Source organism: Brachypodium distachyon, chromosome 2 (genome assembly GCF_000005505.3).
Source record: "Brachypodium distachyon strain Bd21 chromosome 2, Brachypodium_distachyon_v3.0, whole genome shotgun sequence".
Classification (NCBI taxonomy): Eukaryota; Viridiplantae; Streptophyta; class Magnoliopsida; order Poales; family Poaceae; genus Brachypodium; species Brachypodium distachyon.
In genome coordinates, this window is record NC_016132.3 from 55,956,777 (window position 1) to 55,976,354 (window position 19,578).

At 46.3% G+C, this 19,578-nt stretch overlaps 3 protein-coding genes across 3 annotated transcripts; 1 reads left to right on the forward strand and 2 right to left on the reverse strand.

Annotated features, from left to right (window-relative positions):
• Positions 1–4,477: 4,477 nt before the first annotated feature.
• On the forward strand, positions 4,478–7,973 carry LOC100828777 (BTB/POZ and TAZ domain-containing protein 1). Its single transcript, XM_003564833.4, has 5 exons — positions 4,478–4,735; positions 4,839–4,987; positions 6,038–6,362; positions 7,099–7,412; positions 7,522–7,973. The coding sequence occupies exons 1-5, from the start codon at positions 4,634–4,636 to the stop codon at positions 7,667–7,669; spliced, it is 1,038 nt and encodes a 345-aa protein (XP_003564881.1). The 5' UTR covers positions 4,478–4,633; the 3' UTR covers positions 7,670–7,973.
• A 552-nt stretch (positions 7,974–8,525) lies between these two features.
• On the reverse strand, positions 8,526–10,743 carry LOC100829080. The gene is made up of 2 exons (XM_003564834.4): positions 10,551–10,743; positions 8,526–8,930 (listed from the first exon to the last, which is right to left on the reverse strand). Exons 1-2 carry the CDS (start codon positions 10,653–10,655, stop codon positions 8,850–8,852), a joined length of 186 nt encoding a protein of 61 aa, XP_003564882.1. The 5' UTR covers positions 10,656–10,743; the 3' UTR covers positions 8,526–8,849.
• A 387-nt stretch (positions 10,744–11,130) lies between these two features.
• On the reverse strand, positions 11,131–15,421 carry LOC100829379 (magnesium transporter MRS2-F). The gene is made up of 6 exons (XM_010234411.3): positions 14,869–15,421; positions 14,181–14,435; positions 13,530–13,658; positions 13,078–13,232; positions 12,791–12,926; positions 11,131–11,920 (listed from the first exon to the last, which is right to left on the reverse strand). The coding sequence occupies exons 1-6, from the start codon at positions 15,247–15,249 to the stop codon at positions 11,618–11,620; spliced, it is 1,359 nt and encodes a 452-aa protein (XP_010232713.1). The 5' UTR covers positions 15,250–15,421; the 3' UTR covers positions 11,131–11,617.
• Positions 15,422–19,578: the final 4,157 nt, after the last annotated feature.

Here is a 19,578-nt window from a genome sequence, read left to right on the forward strand (position 1 = left end):
ACGCCAGTCGCACGGAGAGCAACAAAAATGCATGTTAACTATGGCACAGGTCAATTCGATGGCTGTATAAAACCGGCACACTTGAGGCTGCATCAAGTTGATGCTACTATATACGTAGGTACTCCTAGCGAGTGGTGCAAAGATTAAATTAAACAACGATTAAGAGATAACCCTGACCCTACGCGCCACGTCCTCCTCCGCCCATGCATGCATGCATGTGTGGCTCACTCAACACCCTCCCTAGCTAGCTAGGCCCCAACAACTAACAACTACTTAACCACTTGCTAATTAATTACTCCCTCCGTTTCATAATTCTTGTCTCAAATGTGCCTAAAACTGGATGTATGGAGTACTTACTACGTCTACAATCAACCCGACATGGTCCTTTAATCACTAAACTAATCGCGGCCACGTCGGACGGATTACGGTCCGGCCTGCTCCGGATAGCAACGAAAGAGTGCGGCGAAGACTCGGCTACGGCAGCTGGGCGACGGGAACTCCTAAATCCTTTGATGCATCAACAAAAAAACCCTTAATTTTGCATGATACTTACGTAGTAGGTACGTGCATGCATGCTTTGGGAACGAGAACGACAACGTCAACCAAGAACGCAGATAGTATTAATTTTCCTGATGTGTACCTATATATTGCTTAATAATGTATCTTACCTTTCAAAATAAGTACGTGAATTTGCATAAAAATATATACAAATCCAAGTCACTTATTTTGAGATGGGAGTAACAATTTTTCCTGATGATCGCGTACAATCTTTGTGAAAGTCACAAGCTTGAGTATGGATAAGAACGACTTGCAAGGACACGGAAAAGATTTAAAAAAATACGTGTATATGACCAACGTCTCTGGTGATCATGTGTACACGCGTAATTCAGGAGGACAGATGTTTCAGAGAGACCAAGCAATGATTTTTTAACTATATAACCATGAGGAGGTCGTGTGTCCATTCTTAAATAACAAGAGGGAAGAGCGCTTGTACTGCTCGTGTCCTCATCAAGCACCGGAGAGTAGGAATACAATTGTGTGATCCGGCATATGTCCCGCTTTTAGATCAAAACTTTCAAACCTTCAATTTAAGTTTGAGTGTTTTTTTAACTAACAACATATTTCTAATGGTCTAGAAGCGGGGCATAAGCTGGATCCCATTTGCATCGATCCTTACTGGTGATATGGTGATATATTGGAACACGACGGACCTAGAGCATTTTCACTCGTGTCCAAAATCCCATATGAGTTGCGAATTTCCCATGTGACAATTATGGATAGAACTAATTAGCACCAAAGATATATAAACATTTGTTCAGTTACTGTGTTACATCCATTATCAAGTCTCAAGAGGTGAGAACATTTGTCGTGCCATGTAATTCTCAAGTCTCAAGAGGTGAGAACACATCCAATCGCTTAGTTTGCGGTTATTGACGTGTATTTGGTCCAAACATAATTTACAACCAAGTTAAGTGTACGTTTTGTCTTTCAACTATTGCAAAAAGTTAACTCGTCTGTCAACTTGTTTTGTGCGAACTTGCTCACTCAACTATCGATACCTGGTAATTTTTTAGGCGGTCAAACACGGATCTTACTTGATAAATGGACCGTTGTTGGTTTTTTTTTTTTGCTATATCGATCGGCACATGATTTGATGATTCTTCATGATGTGAGACAGTAAGGTCCATGAAATGGGACGGTGGAGCACAGTGAGAGGCAGAGAGCTATGAGAAATGGGAATCACGTTGGCTCTCGTTCGTTGCCATGCATGCATGCTGCATGCTTAATCGCTCGACAGACCCTCATAAATATGCCGTCACGATTAAGCCGCGCCCTCTGGTGTCTGGTGCCAACCCGGCCGTACGTCAACGTCCTGAATTAGCAGCCACTAGCTGCAGCGTCTGCAATTAAGTAGGTAAGCTGGACTACTATTCTGGAAACGGTGCTCGCGTGCGTCAAGGGCCAGGATAGCTATTCAGAGGGGCAAATTTGGCGTGTTTGAAAGGAGTAGCTAGCTAAGCGTTACTAGTACTTAGTTTTAGCAAGTGGAGCTAGGAAGCCATCCCCATCTATCGGCTACGGTTTGGAGGCAACAGGCGAGACTCTTCAGCAGATCAACTAACGTGAGAACCCCACCGCCGTGAACCGGCACATGCTTCCTCCGTTTCATAATTCTTGTCGAAATCTTACGTGTATGTAGACATTTTTTAGAAATAGATACATCTATTTTTGAGCAAATTTGAAATAAAAATTATGAGACGGATAGAGTATATGCGATTTTGGATACTCGAGTAAAGTATGCAGTAATGCAGATCGATGAGATAAATGTAGTTAAAACTTATCTGCAGCTAGCTTAACACTCATCTGATACTACCAAAGGGCGGCAGAAAAAGGCGCTCAAAAGTGCTTGTTAACTATAGTTCATGTCGCTCTCTCCCGGAAATAGTTTTACTGTAAATGCTAATCCTATTGAAGTATAAAATTAACAAACCCCCCTCTCCCCCCCTAGTTTTTTTTTCCACACTAGATGATCGGCACTAGTGGCGCAACAAAATAAAAATCGTTACGTACTACTGTACAGCATTCGACGAGAACCCTGACCCCACAAACACGCCACGTCCTCCTCTGTCCTCATGCATGCATGTGGCTCGACCATCACCCCCAGGCCCCAACAACAAAACCATTTTCACTCACCACTGCCACGTCACCCTAATCAACTTGGTCACCAGTACAGTCTGGAGGCAACGATCGAGCGAGACTCTTCAGCGCGCAGTTGAACTCATGTGCCGAACCACTGTCCTGAACCGGCACGGCGGCACATATATATATATATATATATATGTATGCCGATCTTGGATAGTCGACTAAAGTATGCAGATGAGATAAATGCAGTTAGTCAGCAGCATAACACTCCTCTGATGCTACCAAAGGGCACCAGAAAAAGCACTATGTATACAGATTAATCCCGGACACAAGAAAAAGCGCTCAAAAAGTGCTCGTTAACAATAGTTCATGTCCCTCTCTCTCGGAAATACTGTAGTTTTTACTGTAAAAGTATAAAATTAATCTCCCCACCAGGCACTAGCTAGATCGATGCCAGTGGTGCAACAAATAAAAATCGTTAGAACATACGACGACAACCCTGACGTCCTCACATGTGGCTCAACCATTCCCCCCCCCCCCCCCCCCCAGGCCCCAACAACAACAAAGCCATTCACTGACCGCTGCCACGTCAGCCAAATCAACCAGGCTAACAGCGGCCACGTCGGACGGACGGAAGGATTAAGCTCCCCAGCCTGCCCCAGATAGCAACGCCGCCGCGTGAAGCGAAGACTCGGCCACGACAAGACCGAGCAGAGCAGCAGTGTAGCTGAGCTGTGACACGCACGGCTGTCGCGTTCCAAGCTTCCAAATACGGCGGGGCAGGCCACAGGCAGGCGGGGCCCATCCGTTGCGGATGAGGCCGAGGCGGCCGAGCCGGAGGCCACGTAGGCCGCTGCGGGGAAGGCCCATGTGGCGCTTCCTCCTCCCAAGGGCCGGTTTTGGCCTCGGCCTCTTGGTCGGCACGTACTGTGCGACCCCGGCCTCCCACGACCCCGCGTGATCGCGTCTGCTAATGCTCGCTTTGCGCCTTGCCCCCTGAAATATTCCTAGGAAGGTTTCTTTTGATTCCGATAGTATTTTTTTTCTTTCTCTTTCTGTGTCACTCAGCGGCCAAATTAAGGTTTCTTAGCCCCTTTTGGCGCGTGTCGGCCACTGAACCACTTCTATATCGTCACCGGATCTGCCGCTAATCATACTATCTACCTGCGCGTGATGATTATTTTCGGTTGGTATGTATGCGCCGAAGAGCTTTGATTTGTTTTTTTTGTCGTATCTTCCTTTCCATCTAATCCATCCTTCAGGACGGGAAAGAAACACGCACGCACTCGTTCGATTATTCTTATCCTCATATCGAGGTCCATGCGCTCGTATACTATGTTCGGTCAATTTTAATAGTAAGTTTGGGAAGAAATTGCGTTACCTGTAGTGGTTTCCATGTCAGTAGGGTCTCGTATACTGATGAGTTACGGTACAAAGAGATAAGTAAGAAAGAAATCCGATCAAATCCCTGACACGTGTAAACCCGATTGCATGCCCAAGACGTGGTAAAATATCACCGGATATCAGAGAGATATTCAGTTGCATACTTGCATAACATATTAAATTAACATGGGAACATAACACTAATACACAATCTATTTTTGCGAAAAATAAAACTGTGACACAATAATACACCTTGCATGCCATTTACTGGTTCTCCACAAACTAGTGATCAACACATGGTATTTTTAAGCAGACCGAAGATGCTTCTGAGAAACAAGCAACCCAACCCAAGACATGAGAATAAGATTTCTCTCGGGGGCAAATCACCGAAAACGTTATCAGTACTCGGCTACTCGCTGGCTGGCTGGCTGGCTTCTTCTATATAAAGCGATTTGCCTCCTTCGAAGCCCACCACACGAACACACGCAGCCAGCGGCGCCCCTCATCATAATTCCCAGATATTTCCCGTGCGCTTTTCTCCTCCTCCTCCTCCTTCTTCTAGCTTCCCTTTCTCTCCCGTGATTCAATTATCCCCCACACGCTCGAGATGCCCGAGGCACCACGAGCCGACGGCGCCGCCGCCGTCCCCGACGTCGATGTCGTCACCGCCGGCGGCCGCCGCAGGATCCCCGCGCATTCCTCTGTTCTTGTAAGCCCACATCGACCGAATGAATGCATTCTTGTTTGCTGATTTCAAACCCCTTTCTGAAGCTGAATTTCTCTCTTGTTGATTTTGGAAACAAATTAATCAGGGGTCGGCGTCGCCGGTGCTGGAGAGGATCCTGCAGCGGCGTATGCAGAAGATTAGGGACAGCGGCAAGCCCGGCAGAGCCGTCGTCCGGATCCGCGGCGTCACCGATGACGTCGCGGCGGCCTTCGTCCGCCTCCTCTACGCCGGCAGGTATTATACCTACCTTCCCTTGTGTGTCTGTCTTTCCTTCTCCCTGCTGTTACTTTTTACCAAGTCTTGCTAGTATTAATTTCCGTTTTTTATTTTGCCCAAGATTACTACTAGTCTCATACACATACGTTTCTTGCAAGCTGGGGTAAGCGCGAAAGTCATATGTTTTGCGGAGACAACTCATTAGTACCAGTAATGCTATTATTAAGTATTAACGCACGCGACTGTCAGAAAGCACGAGCAAGGACAAAGAAAGATAAACGAGGAAGGTCATTAGTAGCGCTATTAAATGTATTGACACACGAGGTAAGAACAAAGAGCATGTCACATGGACATGGGGTACCCACGTTGAACATTGACAGGCTGGACGATCTCGCTGGCCTGAAACATCAAACCTGCTCTGTTTTCTTGCAAAACCATGGTAGTATTAACCGCCAGCTAAATTTTGCACAGATAAAAACAGCAAACTTTCTGTCACAATCGTAGGTTTTAATTGGTGCATTCCTGCCTTCCTGGAATTTAGGGACCAATAAGTTTGACTCCACTTTACCGCTACGAGGATCAATAGGCCAAAAACCCACGAGCCATATAAACACCCCCGGCAATTTGCTTTGCGAGAGCCGTCAAATCGATCGAGCTCGAGCACCCACCGAAGACTTGCTTGCCCCTCGTGCAGTCCATTGGAGGAGAACTTACCCGGTTCCGGGAAAAAAAAAACAAAGGAAAACGAGTCAGTTTCCTCTCTTCTTCCCGAGTCGTTTGGTCTGGCTGGCTTGGTTGGTGCGGGAGTAGTACAGTAGCGCCTGCCCAGTTAGAACCTCCCTGCGCGGGTACGTCACGCATCTTCATCGTGTGACTGGCCCGGCTCCAGCCGACCAGATGCTGTCGCTGTCGCAGATGCAGACACAGCCTAAACGGCAATTTGCAAAGCTTCTTCAACAACAAGTCAAGAACAAAACAATAATAATCCAACCAGCACTTGTCCGTGTTGAAGAAGAAGCATTGGGGAGTATATATTGATCTGATCGATCGACTGAACAACAATGGCAGGGACGGCGGCAACGAGGAGTCGGAGATGGAGGAGGAACTGGAGAGTCACGCGGAGCAGGCGCTGGTGCTGGCGCACGCGTACGGCGTGCCGTGGCTGAAGCGGCGTTGCCAGGAAGCCATCGGGTCGAGGCTGACCCCGGCCACCGTGGTGGACGCGCTGCAGCTGGCGGCGCTCTGCGACGCTCCGGAGCTGCACCTCCGCTGCATGCGGCTGCTGGCCAAGGAGTTCCGCGCCGTGGAGCGCACCGAGGCATGGCGGTTCCTCCGCGACAACGATCCCTGGCAGGAGCTTGAAATCCTCCGCCACCTCCACGACGCCGACATGGTACGCCCATCAATCAATCAGCCGTCTTCGCATGTTTACTGCCAAGTCGGCCAGATATGTAGTAGTAAGATCGAATTTGTTTTAGTCAATTTGAGAGTAGAAATAGGCGCTCCTTGATTGGAATTTTTGCATTCATGTGGCTCGACCGGTGTGGGACACTCGTGTTGGCGCTTGTGGGCGGTGAGGCTGCCAAAGTGTAACGAGAGATCGATGGTCTGCCTCGACCCCGTAGTACGTCCTGCAGTAGCTGTTGGGGGACAATCATGGTGACTGGTGAGCATGCATGCCGGCCGGTCTGTCTTTTAGCTTTGGGTCTGGTAGATGCTGGGCATGTCCGGGCCGGCATGTCGTGTTCGTGCGCACTGAGAACTGAGAAATGACGCCAATGTTTGATCTTCTTGGCTGGCCTGCCGGTACATGAAGAGGTTTTTCTATCATGTTGTGTCCACGGGTCGTTTCTGTCGGTTCCGTCCACGGCCGTCCTAAGAGGCACGTCGATCGACTGGCCGGTGTGGTCGGCGGACGTTAACATCTCTGAAACAGCCTTTGCCAAACCGTTTCCAAATAGTATATGTAGAAACCAATCCCGGCCCGGTCACAGTTAATTACCCGTACATTGGCCGACCAAACTTTGCAATCAAAACAATTTAATCACCCTGCCTAAAGCACTAACTGGACTGTTAATTTCTACCAGCATGGACTGACATGCCGATGGTTTCTCCCGTGTTTGGTGCAGCGGCGGCGCAGGTGGCGGCGGAAGCGTGCGGAGCAAGGGACGTACATGGAGCTGAGCGACGCCATGGACTGCCTGCAGCACATCTGCACGGAGGGCTGCACGGAGGTGGGCCCCGTGGGCCAGGCCCCGGCCAAGTCGCCGTGCCCGGGCTACGCGACGACGTGCCGGGGCATCCAGCTGCTCATCCGCCACTTCTCCCGGTGCCACGCCCGCGCCACGTGCCCCAGGTGCCAGCGCATGTGGCAGCTGCTCCGCCTCCACGCCGCTCTCTGCGGCAGCCTCCCCGACGGCCACTGCAACACCCCCCTCTGCACGTAAGTGTGTATATACAGTCCGTATGTACCTGCCTGAATGTTTTAGTTAGTTCGTCAGTTGTGATATGGAGCTCGTTTCTGATGGTTCTTCGTGTGATCGATCGTGCAGGCAGTTCAAGCGGAAGGAGCAGCAGAAGGAGGCGGAGAAGGCCGGCGACGGCGATGGCGATGGCAGGTGGGGCTTGCTGGTGAAGAAGGTGAAGGCTGTCAGGGTCATGGCTTCTCTCGGCAAGAGGAGGAGCCCCACTCAGTGCTGATCGAGTGCTGTGCAATCGCAGCACCTTAGCCTGGCTCCTGAGGCCCTGAGGCAAGTTAGGGATAGCTAGATGTAGCGTATGATTGTACCGAAGTGGGCTGTTTCGTTGGCCTGTCGTTGAGGTGGTTTCATTTCATCTCTCTGTTGAGTAGTGTACATCAGTTCTATATCCCTGTAGTATTCTTTTGTGAGGTGAGAGGAAAAAGGAGGGAAATTTGATGTAAAAATCTGCCTGTGCTGTAATAGCAAAATACAGTATGTGATTAATCACCTTAGCAGGAAAGGCATGCATTCTTTTGTCAAAACGAACATCCATTCTTGTTTTCGTCAGAAATGACTAATGACAACAGCAAGATCATCTCACTGAATGGCTATCACCATGAATCAAGGGATGAAGTAATGGTCGTGCTTGCTACTAATAAACTTTTAAAATCAGGTTAGTGCTCAGATTTAATAATCAAGGAAAATGTCTATTTTAGCCATGCCATCGATGGTGGGAGGCGTACCATGTGCTCCGGCGGCATACGATACAAGCCTGCAGGCATCCGATAGAGGCGAGCTGGTGAAACCGGTGTGACCGTGTGAGCAGCAGCGGTGCAGCACCCAGAGGCCAGAGAGGACAAAACGGAGAAGGGAAGGCCGAAAGGGCGAAAGGGGCATCATCGCACAGAGGCGAACGGGCTGTGGGCGTGGAACAAAGAAAGAGCAGAATCCATGATAGGTTGCCAAAGGGGCAGCTCACAGCAATCAAACAAATGTCCGTGAGCTAGCGAACTTGCAAAATGATATGCTGCTTTGAATAGAAGAAAAGCTGCAGTTAGGCAATGTGCAGAATTGAACACACGAAGCCGAAATGCTTATCTGAAAAACAACCACTGTATGGAAATATCACTGTCTCGAAACACCATCAAGCATTTGCTTTTTCATAGAAGAAAAGCAACTTTGTTACAAAAATATTTATAAGCAGTAGAAAACAACACCTCAGAACCAGGCAATGGAGATGAGTTGTGCTGATTTACAAACTGAAGATGATTCAACATCAACATAGCCTCTTGCATTCAACAAAGTTATAGCATCTCTTAGTTTATTGGAGGCGTCACATACATCAACCAAGCATTATCACTTGGAAAGTGAAAAATAAGACCAAGCAACTATAGTTGAAACCATTGGCCAAATGATAATCACGATTCACTCTCTTTTGCTTGGGCCATTAGCTCTGCTTGCATTTTCTTTATCTCCAGCTCCCTTTCCATCCGTTCTTGCTGAAAGAGCAATACAACTTTTAGCCCCTTACAGAAAATAGTATTGTACATTTCTACAAACATTAATAATGCATGAATTTGTAGTTTTGGTGGTGTATATGTGAGTGGATACCAAAGAGGTGGTGACAGCATACAGAACACTCCTACTTGTTTGTGTTCGTCTAGCAGTAACAAGTATCTACCCAGCACCCAGGAAAACATTACTGCGACAAGTTTCAATCCCTTTAGTATTAACAATCCCATTTGTCCAAATATGACCTGGAGGTTGATATTGATACATTACCAGAACAGCAGATGGGAAATTATAGAAAATAACCATGTTTGATGTGTTCGCAAATAGATTAACTTCCCCTAAGAATTTATGCTTAACATAATCCCGGTAAAGTATAGCGACATAACCAAATGGGATGTGTTTAGATGTGCAACACTTAATATGAGCTACATGTAACAGACGAGCAAACCGTCAGCCAGTAAGCGAATAATAACGCACATGGTACCGAAATGCTTCGAGGCTACATCAATTCATTACCAAAGAACTCCAACAACAATCATGCAAATTTGTTGAGTCACTGCTCGGTACTAGGATATGTAATAACAAAGTAGAAACATGCTAGCTGGATAAAATTCAAGATGTACTCCTAGTCTCACCGAGGTTAGCAGTTGAATGATTAACAGCAGCAAGAAAAAGTCCAACACATGCTTCTAATTGTTTTTGGACGGACTGAATGGACACTCACAGTCATCTAACATTCCATGTGAAGAGTCAATGCAGTTCAATTGTATGACTAATTTTCAAAAGATTATTCTTGCATCTGCAAAAGGCTAGAAGGAACTATTGTGGCCGGATGGTGGAGGCTGCAAGGCGAATGACACTTGCACAGTTTCCAAGTTATGTGCCACAATTTCCGGTTCCTAAAGTGAACACCCAGAAGGTGATGGGCGTTGTCCCCTTCCTATTTTGCTGGCCTTTTAATTATAATGGAATACCTTGAAATGCCTATTGTGTACAGAGGTTCACGGCTCCTACTACAATGTGAATTTCCTAGTGCTTACATTGTCTTTGTGCTGGTTGTGATCATCATGCAGCAACTTCCATGACCCTTAGGTAATACCCAGCTGGTGATGAATGTTGTTTCCTTAGGTAATGTGCAGCTTGCCTTTTGTTTGGAATGGGATACCTTGAGAACGTTTTCTTTACATGTCTACAGCTTCTTCTCCATAGTGAATTTCCTAGTTCTTACATTGCCTCTGTGTGATGAGATGCAAGTCCAATGACCCATAAATTCCTTGTTGGTTTTAACTCTATTAAGAATCATTTCTCTCATTTTAGAATCCGGGCCTGTGTGCTATTCCAAAGACTAATCCCTAAACAAGTCAGCGATAACGTAGCAAAACCACCGACTGGAGAAACCCCCCGGCTTCAAATCTCGACATCATACCTGGACGAGCGAGCAATAGCCTATTCCCAGAATCTACAGTTCACCCGGTCAGGTCGGATCCAGCAACCCCTTTAACCCAATCCACGATTCGCGTGCATAGGATACAGATCCAGCGCGCCGAACTAACGAATTCAGAGGTGGACGGAGGGGAAACATTAGGACGAGCAAATTATTAGGTTACCTTCTCGTCCTGGTGGAGGGCGATCCAGACGTGGACCTTGTCCATGGATTCCCAGAAGAGGAACGCGCCGAAGGTCATCGCGAAGTAGGTCGCCACGCGCACCATCTTCTTCTCCCTCTCCGATCTCTCTCTCGCTTTCTCTCTCCCCGGCGGATTGGCGATTTGGCGACGGCTGCGTGTTTGGGTGGACCGGATACCTCCAGTGGACGGCCGGGGGATCTCAGCTTGTGGGCCGAGCGGACCGGTGTAGGAACAAGTTGATCTGGGCCTCGTTTCTTTTGGAGCGGGCCTAACATGGCCTGCCTTGTGAAACCTGTCAGAGGAGCTCAGTTCTCTTGCGAGTACAATTTTTCCATTTGTACGTATTTTAACCCCCCCTCAAAAAAAAATGTACGTATTTTTCGGAGCATGTGCCAATTTGCATTGGAGTATGTATTGCTCTACTAAAAAAAAATACAAGCATATGCATCAGTTCTATAGCGATGACCAACAAACCATCCGAGTAAAGTCAACAGCTGCACTCACACTGTCAGGCTGTCAGCTATAACATACAGAAGAATTCTCCCTCTGGAAGACAGGCTAGTGACATTATGTCGTCAATTATTTAACTCATTCACAACAGTTTACATTACATATACTCCCTCAGTCTCATATTAATTGAATCAAATTTATCCAAATATGGATTTATTCATGCCTAAATAGCGTCTTAATAGAAAGTCACTTAATATGGTACGGAGGGAGTACAACAACAGCAAAAACTTTTACAACAAGTGTACCAGCGATCTCCACCAAGTGGGATCAACGATTGCGCATCCAAGTGTAATAGCAAAGACTTGAGTTGCTATGACAGTATTGTTGGCAACACATTATGCAGCAATTGTCTTCCAGTAAAACTACCTATTTTCATACATAAAAAGAACTTACATCTTTCCCTTTTAATATTTTCCTGGGATAGGAACAGGTATGCATTTTCAGGCAGCAATATAGAATCGGGCTAGAAACTGCCGTCTGTTACAGAACTTTGTCCGGCAAGTCTTTTGTGGGAGCAGTTACCATGGGTTGCGCCATCACTGCAGTAGCCCACTTCTTTTCCCCAAAACCATGGCTACTATGTACAGAATCGCGCAGCTGGCAATGGTTCCACAGGCGGTTTCCCAAAACATCACATTTGCTGCTTGTTTCTCTTCTGGGGTTTCAGGATTGTAAAGCGATATACCAATGTTCATCCCAAAAAGACCAACGACGGCCACTCCAGCAGTAATGACAACTGTCGCAGTTGAGAGCATTACCCCCATCTGTAGAAGCTGATTTTGCTTGTCATCCAACATTATATTGATATAATCCTCAGTATCATCAACATACTCCCTCAGCTTCAAGCAAAGAAACAACAAGTATAAGCTTAAGAATTTGATTTACAATCCTTCTATATAGAAATCACTACACTAATGTCTAATGGTTAGAAAGAATATTGCTAACAGCAAATGGCACATCAGATAAATCATTCTAAAGAACATCCAATAAACATCAAATAAAGAATAAATGAACTCAACCAAAAACAAAACATTGTCTTCTGATATAACCATAAACTTCTAGAGTGCCCTACATCCAAAACAAATCTATCATGTTTAAAGGTATAACTTCAATGAGCCGACCAAAATGATTTCGGGGCTGTTTGGTTGGTGACCTGAGAGATATGCCTGAGAAAAATACTTGCCTGAGAGGAAACCGTGAATCTAGAGTTCTATGCCTGGCTAGGCTTGCCTGATGTTGTTTGGTTGGAGCCTGAGCTTTGGAGTGCATAAGAAAACTACCGATGGGACTAGTCTGAACCAGTTTTGATTTATTATTGTGCTTTAGTTGTCCGGCTTGAGTCAGGCGGCCGATTTTGGAGGCCTGAGCTCCGGCTAGTTACACGCTAGATTCTCAGGCCAGGCTAGCTTGTTCAGTTCACAGGCAGCAACCAAACAAGATTCGCACGGTACCCTGGCATCGCTCCAGCCAGGCGACTCAGCATCAGGATGCCAACCAAACAGCTACTTCTTCTGTTATAAAAAATTCAGGCATAACATTTTAAAACTTTTACGACAAATTTGTTTTCTGACATACGGTAACAGCACTTTATGTTTTCAACATACAACCTATAGCATTATAAAATTTGCATTCCTGATAAAATACTTCCTGTTAACAATAATAAGTGGGCAGGAGCTCAACAATAATACCAGAAACAGAAAAACTCTTACATGAGAAAGTTTATTAAGCGTGCCATCAATTTGCACAAAGTAAGCCTCTAAAAGCATCTCCAATTCTTCAATGTTCGGCTTGTAACCAATAAAGCTACCATTGCTTTCATCTAGCTCGCTTTTATAATCTTCATCCCTGCACATAAGTGAAATGATTTCATAGATTGAGCGTATCGATACATACATATAGTTGCATACAAACTAGTCAGGCAATTTATGGTCCATGGAAAAAACAGATAGGATTACATCTAAAAGAAGAGTAGAAATATCTCGCTTTGGTGACTTGCCTATCCTCCAACTTATCCTCCTCCAAATGAGCTGGACTATCAACCTCAACTCTAGAGGAAGCCTCACTGATATCTTGTCGAGTAAGTTTTTCTGTCAGGTACATTTCAGCCATATCCATTTCGTCATCCAGTAGATGCTCAAGCTCGTCCCTCACCTGAAAAAAAAATATCAACGTGGAATATGCTGTACAGAAGAGTGAAGTGAATAAGCATTTGCAAGGATAGAATAGATATAGAAGGAGCCGGTGAGATGTGTGTATGGTGAAGGTGGAGTGCAGGTTTGGGTGGTTTGGGGAAATTCACATAGTTATGGAGCTCAACCAAATATTGACATCAAAAGTAGCCAACAGAACGAAACAACAAATTATGTCTAACGACACCTTCCTATGATACAGAGGCAGAAGAAATTGACATGAAATAGATCGAATCCTCAAACAAGTTAAATTGCCTACCTTCTGCACGCGACCAGAGATTGCCACCAGCCGGCTCTTAATTTGCCTGACTCGCTCAAGATTTAGTGTACTGATCTTGGAAGTTAGCTCATCCAATGCTGGATATGCCTCTTTCTCCAGAGTCACGGTCTGAAAAAAGGAGGACAGTCACTGTCTACAACTACAAGTAGATCACTTTCTGTTTATTGTGAGAACTACTGATATCTCAAAAGGCAATTTGTAAACTACTGTATACTAGTATCTTAAATGCAATAATATTAAAGAAAACAGAGAACAGTCAAAAGACTATTCAGATAGATAGCTTAAGTTTAGTTTAAAACAAAAACAGATAGATAGCTTAAGGGCAGCTTCTACAAGAAGCACGGCTCCATCTATCTACAAGTACAATTTAAACCAGCACTTTCCCAGATTTTTTGAGAAGCCAGGATTTACAAGTAAAAATTGCTCCAACAAGGCCTCAAGTTCCTCTAATGAGCCCATGTCAAGAAATTATCCAACAACCTATGTGACAACAATGATTCAGGTATCAAACAAGCCATAATGTGAACCATAACAGGCTAGAACATGCTATCCTAAGATGGCAGATAAATTAATCCAGTTATATTCAAATATCTTGAACCAAAATTTACAGATATAAGATGAAACACGTACTTCTTCTTCCAGAGATCTACAGGATGACTCAAGGCAAACTTCAAGAGCACGGAATTCAAAAGGTAAAACCTTGGTGCTTCCATCTTTCACTGCAGCCAATGTGGGTACACTGCTGCTGTGAGTCATTTCAATTTCACCCAATGAAATAGGAGTCTTCTTAGTCATGTCCAGTTCATGATCTTTAGATGAATTAGGGGCAGGAAGTGGTGAAGCAACTGCAGACGAGCCAACCTCCATATCAGTAAACTCCGCAGCCTATTAAAAGAAGAAGAAGAAAAGTCACATATCAATACAACCCTTCTATCACAATTAAGTGAATTCACAATATTGCCTTTGCTAACATGCACATAAGCGTCTCATAAGCATCGGTGCCTAATCAAGCACTCATGCTTCAAAATAAGCACCAATGCCATCTTACGTGGCAAGAAAAATCTTTTCATTTTGGCAAGCACCTCTCTAAGCACTTCTAAAATGGGGTATATTTTTTAAAATTCTATTAAATGGGAGAAATTGTGTCAAAAAATATATTAAAAGGGGCTAAAAAAAGAAAATCACTCTTTAGATAAACAATGCCCAGCACAGTTCACTTGTCTAATCCACCCACAATTCAGATATTGTACCATGGTTACTGCTAAATCATGCTCCTAGAAGCAAGCAAATGATGATTCGACTGCAAGACAGCGTTGACCTGGTCCGAAGTGGCAGTGAGCACGCGGGCCTGGAGGTCGCGTACGAAGCGCGCGAAGTCGGGATCCTTGGAGTTGGGGAGCAGCACCTCGGCGGCGGTGATGACGGCCTTGATGCGCTCCAGGTTGACGACGATGGCGCGCTCGCGGCCCAGGATCGTGGACGGGTAGGACAGCAGCGGGTCGAGCACCCTCAGGTCGCGCGCCGGCAGCCCCGTCCGCGCCATCACCGCGTGCTTCCCGGCCTCTTCCACCCGCGCCCGCCCCGTCGCCGGCACCACCAGCCACTCCCGGCTCGCCGCCGCCGCCGCCGCGGCAGCCCCGGCCTTCCTCCTCCCCCCTCCGCCGCCGCCGCCGCCCGGCCCCGTCGCCGAGGGCCTCATCCTTTGTTGTTCCTCGAGTTACGGTTTCGACAGCGACCGTCGACGAGCGCGTGCAAGGTGGATTGGTCGAGTGGAGGTATGTCCGGTCGGCTGCGAGGGCAGCCAATTTCTGCAGCACTCGGAAAGAGAAGTGTCCACGGCCGCGTGCAATGCGCGGTTAGCTGCGGTCTTGGGACATGTACCTCACCAGGTTCAGCCCGGGCCGGGTATGTACCTCACCGGGTTCACCCTTGCAGCTTGTTTGGCTGGGGATAATTATTTACAGAGAATAGGAACTAAAAAAAATACTGGAAGACTTTAAATCTATTACTCCCTACTTGTCAAATTAACCGACATGGATTTGGATAAGAACCTATACAAATCTGTGTCAGTTAATTCGGAATGAAGGGAGTATATTTAGTTGCGGGTATTGGGAGTTTAGAAAGGAAGGAGAAATGGAATTAGACTACAAAACTTCCACACTTCTGTTATGTGGGGGACGTGGTAATTCATGGGTGGAAGGGGGATTGAAATTAAATTTCCATTCCCCTTATCTAAACTTGCCAAAACGCGCAGGCCAACGGTTAGGAACATGTTTTTACCGATTTACTCCCTTCATTTCAAAATATATCTCATATAGATTTGTGCATTTCGATCAACACAACTCTTGTTTCTAATGGCTGATCAATCCTATTTGATTAATATTTAATATTAAATGAATGTGAATAATTATTGTTCGGTGCGGATAACAAGAGAAAAAATAGAGCATTGTAAAACAAATGAAAAAAATCTACGGACTTTCTAAGCGGGGCACGTGCCCAGCCAGATCTTATGCAGCGGCGCGTGCCCACACCATCCGATCACTCTGATCTCTCCCTCGTATCTTTTTCCTCGCCACAACATTCTCCCTTCTTCGCGATCTCTCCCTCCCTCGATCTCCCAATCATTTGCGCCACCGTCTCTCTCGCCCTGTCCCTCTCCATCTTTCCTGCAGCCGCCGGCGACCGGCGTACCATCTGCCGCCTCCCGCAACCGCCGCCTCTCTCCATCCCTGAGTGGTTCACAGCGAGACACCGCAAAGCAGTCTTGTGGGAATCCAAATCGGGCTGGCGGTTAATCAAGGATTCGTGGTCACCGCATGCCCCATGGTCGTATTGGTCGTCTTCCTGGCCGTCGGGGACGTTCCCGGCCAGCCGCCTGCGGCGGTGCAGCAGGTCGCGGAGGCGGAGCAACATCAGGCGTGGCGGCGCAGAGAAACAACAGATCATGGCGGAGCAGCAGCAGGCGCGGTGGAGCGGGTGCGGGGAAGCGGCAGCAGCAGGCGGCAGAGGAGCAGCAAGGTACGGCGGCAGAGCACCAGCAGGCGCTACGGTGGTGGCAGAGCAGGAGCAAGTCGAAGCGGCGGGGGATTGATGTTGATTGGGCTCTGTCGATCAGCGTGCATCAGACGATGCTAAATGGTGATCATTGCTTCTTGCCATCGATTAATTTTGCTGCAAGTATGAAGCCTCCTGTTGCTATCTATCTTGAACAATGCTATGGACGTTGTGTCGTTGACGGAATGAATTTTGGTGAGTTTAGTAATGAACCATGTCTTCTATAAGAATCATGTCTCATTTCGTAATTGGTCGATGTCAGCAATCAAGCATATATGTTTGATGCACGGTATATCGTGATGCATTCAATACGCTGCTTTAACATACGCTTTAATATATGCATTGTATAAGATGGAACGATTTCATAATGTTGTCGCTGTCTGCATAGATAGTGAAATGTGTGTATTTTGTTTTGTTAGCATGCGTATAACCAACCATAATTTTAACTAAAAATCTCCAACTATTGCTAATTGATAAGTTTGTTTTCAACCGGAAAGCAAGCCACTTAACCTGGCAAGCAGCTAGGAATAAGCCCGGTAACTAGACGTGAATAATCTGACAACTAGGCGTAGTTAACCTGGCAAGTAACCTTAAGGACGTGTACAATGGAGTGATGTCAGCCTTCTCTTAGCGATACCACATAGGATAAAATCTGACGTGGAAGAGAGAGAAATGAAGAAAAGACACAAGCCTTCTCTTAATTAAGAGATGATCTCTTCACAAAAATGATAAGGCAAAGATAAGGCAAATTTCCCATTGTACTAGATTTTGCCTTTTCTTAGCATTTATTTAGTTAATTTTATTCATCTAAGAATTAATTTTAAGATATAACAATAAGAGATAACCCATTGTACAACATGTTTTGTTGTCTTTTCTAATTGACGTGTCACATCTAAGATAAGACAGTCTTATCAACCATTGTACATGCCCTTGTTAACCTGGCAAGTAGACATACTTAATCTGGCAAGCAGGTATGGATAAGTCCGATAAGTGGCATGCATAATCTGACAACTGACACTGTTAAACTGGCAAGTAGGATGAGTATACCTGGCAAGTAGGCACAGTTAACCCAGCAAGTGTGTGCGGATAATCCGGCAAGTACGCAGGCCTAACCTAGCAAGTATGCATGGCTAACTTGGCAATCAGTTACAGTTAACCCGGCAAGTATGTAGGCTAACCTGGCAAGTAGGCACCGATAACCTGGCAAACATGCATGCCTAACCTGGCAAGTATGCACTGCTAACCTGGCAATTTGGTATCATTAACCCGGCAAATGTGTGTTGATAATCTGACATGTAGGTCTAACCTGACAAGTAGGCACCCATAACATGGCAAGTATGCATGTCTAACCTGGTAATTAGGTACAGTTAACCCAGCAAGTGTGTGGATAATCGGACAAATATGTGGGGCTAACCTGGCAAGTAGAGACTGGAACCTGGCAAGTATATGCACGGCTAACCTGGCAATTATATACAGTTAACCTGGCAAGTGTGTGTGGATAATCCGACAAGTGTGTAGGGCTGACCTGACAAGTAGGCACCATAAACCTGGCAAGTATGCACCGCTAACCTGGAAATTAGGTACAGTTAACCCGGCAAGTGTGTGTGGAAAATCTGGCAAATATGTAGGACTAACCTGGCAAGTATGCAGCTCTAGCCTAGCAAGTAGGCGGCCCGGGTAACCTTTCAAGTATGGAGCACTAACCTCGCAAGTAGTTCCGGGTAACCTGTCAAGTATGCATCACTAACCTAACAAGTAGGCCCGGGTAACCTATCAAGTATGCGGCACTAACCTCGCAAGTAGTTCCAAGTAACCTATCAAGGATACAACACTAACCTGACAATTAGGTACTGTTAACCTGGCAAGTCGGTATGGATAAGCCGATAAGTAGGCGTCGATAAATGGACAAGCATACACAGTTAAATTTGCAGGTAGATATAATTAACTTTGCAAGTAGACGCAGTCCAACTGCAATTAGGTGTGGATAAGTCGAGAAGCAGGTGATTTTTGTGATACATTGCAAATAACTATGGATATGACGATAAATAGACATTGATAAACTTGCATGTAGCCAAGTGTAAGTGGGTATAGGTAAACCAGCTAACAATCACAATTAAACTGGCAAATGTGAGTTTGTGATACTCCTTCCGTCGCATAATTCTCGTTGAAATATTACATGTATCTAGACGTTTTTTAGAAATAAATACATTCATTTTTGGACAAATTTGAGACAAGAATTATGGGACGGAGGGAGTACATGTCATTTTGTGATTTTCCTCAGGTTCAAATTTGTACAAAATAGGCTTCTTCTATGATGTTATGACCTGCCATGATTAGTACTAAAGCTTAAAGCGTATTAATGCTTAGTTCATTCACGGCACAAGTGCTCAACCCAAAGGCCAAAGAGAAGGGCAACGGGGCTGGGCTGGCTGCTTGGCCGGACGAGAACATCCTCCCTGCCGCTTGCCATCGGACCTGCGGAAAGGCCCAACGTCTCTGGGCCAAGCTGTTTCCGCGTTTGGGCTGTGCTGTGGCGTTGCGGGGGGTTTGCTCGCGGGCGTACGCAGGGCCAGGCGAGCGGAGCATACGTACGCGGGCGCCGTTGCGGTGGGTTACGTGGGGAACTCCGTCGTGGAGTCCAGTCCAAAAATCTATACGATGTGTATATTTTGAAATGGAAGGACTCAAGCAAAAGTACATGATCGTGACGATGTCTGTAAGAACGGCCAGTAAACCACGTCTTTCCGGAGACCAACAAATCCTTCCACATTCCCAGTTTTCCCCCCTTCGCCGCCGCTGTCCCTGGACAATAATGCCGGCGCGGACGCGCGGTCCTGGCTGCGCACTTGCGCCCGAAGCCGAACTCCGTCGCCCTCCGGCCCAGGAATATAAGCAGCTTCCAGAGATCGAAGGTCCTCAGCCTGGTAGTGTAAACTCGCGTCGGCCTCTCGCGAGTCGTGGGAAATCGTCAACC

Bases quoted from the DNA above. Each gene is read 5' to 3' on its own strand.
- LOC100829080 (XM_003564834.4), bottom strand. From the start codon at position 10,655: ATGGTGCGCGTGGCGACCTACTTCGCGATGACCTTCGGCGCGTTCCTC. The intron at 8,931-10,550 runs GTAACCTAATAA...TTGCTCTTTCAG, and splicing joins CCCTCCACCAGGACGAGAAG to CAAGAACGGATGGAAAGGGA.
- LOC100829379 (XM_010234411.3), bottom strand. From the start codon at position 15,249: ATGAGGCCCTCGGCGACGGGGCCGGGCGGCGGCGGCGGCGGAGGGGGG. The intron at 14,436-14,868 runs GTCAACGCTGTC...TTCTTTTAATAG, and splicing joins TCACTGCCACTTCGGACCAG to GCTGCGGAGTTTACTGATAT. The intron at 13,233-13,529 runs GTAGGCAATTTA...TTTTTTTTTCAG, and splicing joins TCTCTGGTCGCGTGCAGAAG to GTGAGGGACGAGCTTGAGCA.
- LOC100828777 (XM_003564833.4), top strand. From the start codon at position 4,634: ATGCCCGAGGCACCACGAGCCGACGGCGCCGCCGCCGTCCCCGACGTC. The intron at 4,988-6,037 runs GTATTATACCTA...CAACAATGGCAG, and splicing joins CGCCTCCTCTACGCCGGCAG to GGACGGCGGCAACGAGGAGT. The intron at 7,413-7,521 runs GTAAGTGTGTAT...TCGATCGTGCAG, and splicing joins TGCAACACCCCCCTCTGCAC to GCAGTTCAAGCGGAAGGAGC.